Source organism: Gossypium hirsutum, chromosome A05 (assembly GCF_007990345.1).
Source record: "Gossypium hirsutum isolate 1008001.06 chromosome A05, Gossypium_hirsutum_v2.1, whole genome shotgun sequence".
NCBI classification, from domain to species: Eukaryota; Viridiplantae; Streptophyta; class Magnoliopsida; order Malvales; family Malvaceae; genus Gossypium; species Gossypium hirsutum.
Window position 1 is genome coordinate 12577779 of NC_053428.1, and position 9155 is coordinate 12586933.

Consider the following 9155-nt stretch of genomic DNA (forward strand, 5'->3'; position numbering starts at 1 on the left):
AAATGATTTAATTTTATTAAAACAACGATTTTGGTCTACGAAATTCAGAAAAATGAGTTCGGGGGCCGGTTACGCACGAGGAAGGATTAGCACCCTCGATACGCCCAAAATTGGTACCTAGTTGATTAATTAGTGTCTTGGTGTCGAAAATTGAAAATTTGAAGAGTTTTTAAAAAATACGATCCTTAAAAGAAAATCTGATATCATGAATTGAAACATAAGGTTCTCTTGTTCCGAAGGAATATCACATCCAGCACGTTAGGACACGATACTCTAAACCATCGAAACCAAGATCACCTTATAGTTTAATGAAACCATACTTTGAAGCTTTAAGAGGATATTTGGCTATTTAGTCAAACGAGAAATCGAAACCCAGCACGTTAGGGCACGTTTTCTCGAGTTTCCAAACGCGAAATATTGCCTTATTTAGAAAAATTTTCCTTTTGGTGTTTAGTGTCGATGCTTGACAAAACAATAACGAATACGACAAGGTGAGCAAAGTAAAATGAGTAACAACAATGTAATAGGCAAAATGAACTGACGAGGAGATTACATAAACAAAGCATACAACTAAATAAATAGAACTAACATTTTAGAAAAAGCACTAGTGTACATGGATAAATAAACATACACCAAGTAACAATGATGACAATAAATACAATTATGTAAAAATATATATATATATGCATGTATAATTTAAAGCCATAAAATAAGAAATATATAAATTACAGAATATGAAAACATAGATAAGTATGTACATATATGTAAAATCGGTAAATATTAAAAAAATGTAAATGTGTATTTATATATTTACAAATCGTGATTATATAAAATATATGTATGTGAATTATAAAATATGTGAAATATACGAAAAGCATTTTTAAGAGTATAAAATATATAAGTATGTATATGATGTAAAATGTGCATAAATATGTGTAAGTATATAAGCATTATGAAATGTGAAAAGATATATTTAAGTATGTATAAGTACGTATATATATATTATAAATATATAGATATATAACAAAAGCATAAACTAATAATAATAATAATAATAATAACATTGGAATATAAAAGAAACGTACATAAAATTAATAAAATATTAAAATAAAGTGAAATGAAAAATGTTAAATACAAAAATATATGTGTATACACATACGTGATAAAATATACACTAGTACATAGTTATAATAATATTAATACTAATAATACTAATAATATAAAAATAACAAGGATATTTGATAAAGATACAAAAATAAACGAAAAAAAAGATTAAAATCGAATTAAAAAACAAAGTTGTAGGGCCCATTTAAAATGAAAACAAAGAAAAGGGACTTGATTGTAACGCGCGTGCAACTTGGAGGGTCAAAAGCGCAATAAACCCAAGTATTAAAACGCTGCGCAGCATGGGGGACCAGAATGAATTCGGGGCGAAACCATGGAGCCAGATTAAAAATAAAGAAAAGCTTGATTGTAAACTCCCGAAAAAGCGGAAGGGCTAAAAGCGCAATTAGCCCTTCCAAAGAAAAACACGCGGATCCTCCCTGGCGCGGGTCGGGTCGACCCGACCCGCGTTCAAAACGACGTCGCTTTATGTGTTTAAACTGGGGGTCCAAAACGGTGCGTTTTGACCCCCTATAAAAGTCAAAAAAATTTCAAAAAAAATCATTTGTAAAGCTGAGAGAGAAAAAAAAGAAAAGGGAGAGAGGAGAGGAGAGCTCGGAGCGATTTTCGGCAAAGGGGGGGGTCACCGGAGGCTCGCCGGCGCCGGCCACCGCACGCGGTGGCCGGAAAGGTAAAAAATTTTATTTTTTTTTTGTTATTCTTTTTTATAAATTTTTGCTATGTATAGATATAATAGATGAGTTTTCGAATAAAAATAAAAGAAACCTTAGATCTCTGCCTTTTCTGTTTCGGGTCTTTTCTTGCTTCAATCTACCTTTTTTGTATTCTAAGTAGTATTACAACTGAAAAATGAAAGGAAAAAAATCATCGTTCCCATGACCGATTTCGGCTTTTAAAGCCCATATATTTGTTTTGTTTCTTTAGTTTATTGTTTTCCCCATCATTTGCATGCTTTCCTTGCTGTGGTGTCTGTTCTTGTTGCAGGTGGTGGGCACGGTGGGAGTGTCAGACGCGTGGGCGTCGTGGTGGCCAAGGCTGAGGCGTGCGAGCGTGAGGGGGACAGACGAGGCTGAGCGGCGCGCCCTAGGCATGCTGCGCCTAGGGTTTTCTGCTGCAAACATTTGTTTTTTTTATTTGGGCTAGGGTTTCTGCTGTTGGGCTAGGTAGTGGGCTGGTTTGTTATTTTGTAATTGGACTGTTGTTTATTGTTTTAATATTCGGGCCTGGGCATAAAATTGGGCCTTACACTACCTCATTCCAATTGCTGATGCAAAATGAAAATACTTAAGTTTTGAGTGATTATCCAATAAATTTAGTCCTTAAAAACCTCACTGTAAGCATCTCCGTGATGATTGATGCTTCAAAGGTCATAGTTTTATTTGTTGGTATTGAGCCATAAGTAATTAAGATTGGTTGGCAATGGCATGCTGTGAGATAGTTTTAGCAGTGTAAAAACCTTAAATTTCTTTAAAAAACAGTGGATAAATCAACGTCCTTTAGGGCCTATATAAGTTGGTAAAGTAATCAAGACAAACACAATATTGCATCAATGAATAGTAATTCTATACATGAGAATATTTCACTCTCCTACATCTAAAATGATTTTTAAATCCGAACTCTCTGAATCCAGCTTGCCCTCCAAAACATGCCTGGTGTCCAAACCATCTGTGCTAACCAAACAAGGAATAGAAACAAACCCACATAGCAAAAATAGGTCATTGCTTAAACCTGCAAGTTGTGGGGGAAAGAAAATAAAAAAAAAAAAACTATGAGTTTTACAGTTAATGTCTACCTAATCAAGAAGGGTATTTGATCACCCATCTTCACATTGCAAGCTTGTCTTAATGTTTCGTAATGTGCAAGATACTATTGTGTTGACAGATTCCACAGATTCCATGGTTAGTTTGGCAGTCGGGGAGCTGTTTGTTAGGATTTGGAAAGCTACAGTAAGCAATGATCCTCCTTCGGTATCATTGCTTTTCTCGTGCCTAGAAGAAATCACTAATGGCCTTGACTCGAGTCCGTCAGGAAGAATGGAGAAGCCTGAAGGTAATATGGCCATGTTGCTAGAGTCACATCCTGTGATCACTGATTGTATTCCAGTTACATCCACATGAGCAAAGACCACCATGGATTCAAAAGCATTAGTGCAACTATCTTGGAGTACCCACATGCTATTCTCTTTTGACTTCATTGCCTGAACAGAAAACATGATTCTGTTCAGAATGTTGTATACGGTTAACAGGGGAAAGAAACACCCTAAAGAACTTACTTGAATTGTTACTGCATTTCCCCGATCCTTTCCTTTGGCCAAGTTTGCAATGGATTGTACAGGACCTCCGTTTGACATGATATCCCACTAGAGTTTGCAGAAGAAAAATGGGTAAATGACTATTCATAGAAATTCTTATTTTATAATTCTAATATTCTTTTTGTTGGCAGAAAGAAATCCCAGGTTATTTGTGACTTCTTAAACGTGATTGCATAAATTAATTGAGCTAAATTATAGATTCCCTAATGGCTTATTCTAGTGACTGTATTAAGGCAAAAGCTATACTATATAGTAGTACCTCACTGCGACGAGATTCGTCTCTCAAGAAATCAAATAAAAGAGTCGGAGAGACAGGCAACCAAACGGAAGAAACAGCACAGACGATGACCCCATGTGGCTCACCGGGGTCATTTAAGTTTTTCCTGGAAGATACTCTAATGTCTTCCCCTGTTTTTGTAGAGACTTTATTCCAGGTATGATAACTTGATGCTCCAATTGAATGACAAAAGCTCCATGTCATTCTCTGGGCCAATTTCAAAATACTCTTCCTCCCAGCCAATGTTGCAACACCTAAAATTTTAATAACCGGCATTCGTCTGAAAATTTTCTTTGCACACAAAATAAATGCCATTTGTTAAATTACATAACACAATGGACAAAAATTTAAACATACCAGTTGAATCCTTGGTAGGAACATTGGTTGCCATGAAGAAAACGAGCCTTTCACACTGATGTTGTAATGTTGCCATCCAATGCCTTGCACCAAATGCTAGTCCACTGCGAACAATGGTACGGTACAACGTGTGAACAGTGTTTTTCTGGCACTCAAGGTGTTCCACCCAAATCACCTGAAAATTAGTTAAAAAGTGGATTCATAAGTTTGTTTTCGAGATGAAACTCTATCAATTCAAACGAGAAAGAAAGTTCTAAATTTGCTGGCAAACCATGAATTTCCCCGAGAAGAGCTATATGCATATGTATGTATACCTTACAATGGCCATTGGTTGTATCCTGGATGATGCAACCTGATGGACGTTTTCTGCATTTCACTAAGGATGCATCGATATTTTCTTCAACTTTGTCAATAGAAACGTCGACAATTGCCCATTGTTCAGCACTCAATTGCTTGCAGTACCGGACAAAGTACACTTCTCTGGTAGGCACCAAGGGTGTGAGCATTTGCAGCTCAGCAAACATCTGCAACCATTTCAGAATACTAACCATCAATGCAATGTGTAAAACTTAATTAAAAACATTAGCATTATTTTTTCTGTTTACAAGGAGGTTGCAGTTTCGGAACAAATTCAAATGTTAGAGATATTTTTAGTGTGGGTTGTGCATGCACATATGATCTATCTCTTCAAAACGTCCAACGAGAGGCTTTTATTTTGTTATATTCATCACTTCTTTACACACTTGAGTTATCATAAAATTGGGAGACAAAATCTCCACTGGATCCATCAACTCTAGATGAACAACATTCTAAAAATTTATCTTGAAAGAATTAACCTCCTTTCAACAAATTTATTGTGATGGTTAAATTCTAAATTTATTAGTAAGAATTATTTATTTCAAATGACTAAATTATAAATATTTTTTGGGCTCCCTAATTACCCAAAAAAAATAACTAATAATGAGAAGGGTCGGTGTCAAAAGACTTTGACCTTCCGCTGCGTTTAGAGTACGATTGTAGATTAGTTTATTGTAGGTTAGAGACATAAAAAAAGGGGAAAAAAAGTTTCGACTTTTGACGTGCACCACTGTCTCAAAAAAGAAAGAAACCGTATATAACAAGATAGCTCAAATTGAAAATAAAATTTTATTTAATAATTTTATTATCACCAGAACTTCACAAAACATATATATATCAACAGATTATACGACATTCATTCTGTTGATGAAAATAAAAAAAATTAAAAAAAGGTAAAAAGTTAATATGGTGATTATTATAAAAAAAATACATAAAAATAAAAGAAAGTAGTTCGTTTTTCAAAGTAAATTATTTATATAATTCTGTTAATTATTTTTACTTTTTTTTTGTTTTGTTTTGTGTTGTTCCAAAACGACAACATAACTTTATTATTATATAATTATAATAAACATATAAATATTATGATTGAACAGATAATTTAAAAGTTATAAAAAAATTAAATATACATTTTCTTGAGTAAATTAAATATACATTAAAAATACCAAATTTATATTTTCAGCTCCTTATTATATACATTAATACTTGTCTCAATCTTTGAAATATTGTTGTTAAAGTGGCATCACATTATCAATGTAATCTATATTATAATATGGCTGAAATTTATCGAGGTTAATATTTCAATGCTATATAACTGCTACTCCACATTATCTTGAAAAGCATATCGTAACATCGTAAACGGTAGATCTAGAAATGCTGAATATGACATAATTACGTTATAAAAGAAATATAATTAAAGCAAAATATAAAGTAAAATTTAATACGAAAAAGAAAACTCTTAAGATAATACGTGTATATATATGAACAAATTGAATTTTATATAACATAAATTCTAACGTATCGAGTTATGTAGATATAAAACTATTTTTTTAGAAATATATTTATTTATTTATAATGCTATCTTTAATATTGTATTTTAAAATAGTTTAATTCAAAATTTTTATAAAAAGTACTTGAAAAAACATAAATATTTGCGTTTTGTCTTTTAGACATTAAAAAAAAAAAACACGACAACAAGAATTGCGGACAGAAAAATTAGGCAAACTTACCAACTGTACAGCACCATTTTTATTCGGAGCTTCCCCATGGCAAATCACATCAACAGTAGCAGCCTTTGAGATTATGCATGGGAACATTTCCTTCCATTGATTCTATTGAAAGAGATAAAATTAAAATCATATTTACAGTTAACTATAGAAATGACTTCTATATATATGTGCATATTGATTCTTACCGCATCCATGAAGCTTTGTACCAGCCTCGGGAGATCAAGAAAAACAACCCCAGTCTCTCTAGAGGCTTCAATGGATCTTTTTGGCCTCCCATTGCTTGAACTTTCAACAGATAACTCTTTGACGTACTCATCGTAGTTAAGTATCTCCCGACCCGTCTCAACGCTTCGAACCCACAGCGGTTCACCAGCCGTAGCCATCTTTTGCAACTCTTCCATGGCTTGGTTTACAATCTCCATGATTCTCGACTTTTCAAGTCCAAAAATCCCAGTGTAAAAATCCAATGAACTCCTGTTTTCTTGGTCATTTCCAGATGAACATGAACCAGTCGTTGATGCACCCGGAGGGTATTTTCCTATTACTGTTCTCAGTTTTTCTACCTGCAAATGTTTTGAAACTGAATATATTATGGACATTAAATAAAGATTTTTACGAGAGAAAAAAAAATCTATTGATTATTAGCTCTCTAGACCTCGGCTTTGAGTTTGGCATTCTCGATTCGTAGTTGTTGTTCTTCAGCTGTAATGGAGCCATCTTTGGCAGTGGTAGCCATGCCACAGTTGAGGCAACACGCTTTATTTATAGTCTCCCTCATGGCTTTGTTTTCGTCTCGGAGCTTCTCCAGCTCTTGCTTCAACAACGAATTTTCATGGCGCTCTTGTATAGCCTGCAAATTGGCGCAACTCCATTAACACCAGCAAAGAAGTACTCTGATTTCAACTAAAGCCGGCCATATGTATGGTGAAAACTTTAGAAGAGAAAAATGCGATTACTTTGATTTGTGTTCGACGATTTTGAAACCAGAACTTGACTTGTCTTGGAGCAAGGCCTAATTGTTTACTCAATTGCTGCCTTTGCTTCTCATCTGGATGGGGTGATTCCTTAAACAGCCTGAAAATGTTTTACATTTCATTCAGTTCTTCATACAAGGCAAATAACATTACTTTAATTTGTTACAGACAGAATACAACAAATCTCACCATAAACTTCGATCATATGAGGATAATAATTCATGTCAAGCAATTAGAGAACAAGAAAGACATCACTTCAGCCATGATTAAAGAAAAAACAAAAAAAACCAAAGAATATGGCTTTTGGTGCATATGATTTTATTATCAATCTTTCATGTAAAAACAAAGCCATAAAAGGCAACTAAAGTCACCATAAAACTTTGGGTCATCTTTAACTTTATAATCTTGTTTTCTTCTGTAAGCATGTCACTAACTTTCTCAGAATTAATTTAAAATATTTCCAAACTACTCCATGCATGGTAGTGTATGTCTATATATGAGAGTTTGGCATATGTACCAAATTTATCGTAATTAAGACATTTGGTGAATTTGAATTAAAATTACCCAAAGTAACTCGGTTTTCATTGTAGCTTGGATTCGGATTTCAGATTTACTAAATATCATTGCTTTCAAGACCTTAATATACTTATGAGAATTGCATAAAAGCAAGGGGTGGGGGGAGAGATGAAAATGGGAGATTTACGCTTCCATTTCTCTGATTTGGTCGGCGGTGTGACGATGATACTTCTTTCTCTTCTTCTTTTTGGACTTATCGGCGTCATCCTCGTCATCGTCGTGATCTAGCAAGTCATCCTCGGATCTTGATCTTGCAGGGCCCGAGTTTTCGCTACTGATTTCTACAGTGTCATCTTTCTTACTACCTGATCCTCCTCCTCCTCCGCTTCCTTCATCTCCTTCCTCCACCTCCATACTCGCACTCGCAGTTGCAGCTGCCGCCGTAGCACCGGCATCCCGGAATATCCCGGCCTTTATAAAACACAGACGAGAAAAAGAAACACATACAAGTTGGAAAAAGAGTTAGCTAGTCATACGTATGAGATATATATACATGATATTGAGAAACAAAAAAAAAAAAGTTAAAAGCTACTTACAAGGCTAAGAGAGAGAGCGGGAGAAGCAAAGAAATCTTTGGTGGGTGGGTTAGTCATGTCGACGACGCCCATGGCAATATGGGATTTGGATGAGCTGATGAAATGGTTGTTTTTAAGGGGCAGGAAGAAAGGGATAGAGAGAGAGGAATTAAATGTGGGGTCTCATCGATTTTAAGGATATAAAACAAAAATGAACTCACCCATCGCTTTTTAATTTATTTTATTTATTCGTTTCAAATAGTAAAATATTATAGTGAGGAGATTTTCTGCCATGGTTGAGTTCATAAGTAAGGCTCAGAGAGGAGAAGAAAAGAAAAAAAGGCTGGTAGGAGTTGACTGTTAGATATTTGTAAATGCTAATGTGAAAGACCCAACTAACTTTAAAGCTGTTGAACGCTTGGATTGAGCTTACCAACGGTATTTTCAGTTTATATATAATGCTATGGCTCCAGCTTGCTCGCTTCAACTATGGGCTCCAATAGAATATATATATACATTATATAACAGTAATTAACTTCGGATTTTGCCAAGATCATTAAACAGTAATTACAAATTTAGATGCAATGTAATTAAATTTTAGTGAATCTCAAAAAGGTGTCGCTAGAAATTGACAAATCCAACATTTATGAATATGTCAACATGCCAATAGAATATTTTATACATAAATAAAAGAATAATGATTTATTATCGGTCCAAATTTGAAATTTTATTGGTTGAGAATATTTTATATATATATTTTTTTTATAATAAGATAAAACTAATTACGTAGTAATATTCTGAAGAAAAAAAAACTGTCTTTATATTTATCCATATTGAGAAAAGTGTGAATCATTGTAAGAGGTAATTTAAAAATCTGCAAGTCATCTTTTCTGACTATAACTTATTTAACTAAGTAATTCGCAGGTTAATTATATT

The 9155-nt window shown here is 34.0% G+C and overlaps 1 protein-coding gene across 2 annotated transcripts; it reads right to left on the reverse strand.

Moving 5' to 3' along the window:
• Positions 1–2563: 2563 nt before the first annotated feature.
• On the reverse strand, positions 2564–8490 carry LOC107917909 (homeobox-leucine zipper protein GLABRA 2). Of its 2 annotated transcripts, NM_001327139.1 has the most exon segments (12): positions 2564–2790; positions 2918–3322; positions 3398–3484; positions 3696–3967; positions 4071–4245; positions 4385–4594; positions 6155–6256; positions 6340–6717; positions 6810–7004; positions 7111–7228; positions 7832–8115; positions 8241–8298. In NM_001327139.1, coding segments are annotated over 11 exon segments (2262 nt in total). In that variant the 5' UTR covers position 8298; the 3' UTR covers positions 2564–2790; positions 2918–2938.
• Positions 8491–9155: the final 665 nt, after the last annotated feature.

Excerpts from the sequence above, each read along its gene's own strand:
- LOC107917909 (XM_041111828.1), bottom strand. The coding sequence starts at position 8,312 with ATGGGCGTCGTCGACATGACTAACCCACCCACCAAAGATTTCTTTGCT. Across the intron at positions 7,229-7,831 it reads CAAATCAGAGAAATGGAAGC|GCTGTTTAAGGAATCACCCC; the intron begins GTAAATCTCCCA and ends AAACATTTTCAG. Across the intron at positions 6,257-6,339 it reads TACAAAGCTTCATGGATGCG|AATCAATGGAAGGAAATGTT; the intron begins GTAAGAATCAAT and ends CTCTTTCAATAG.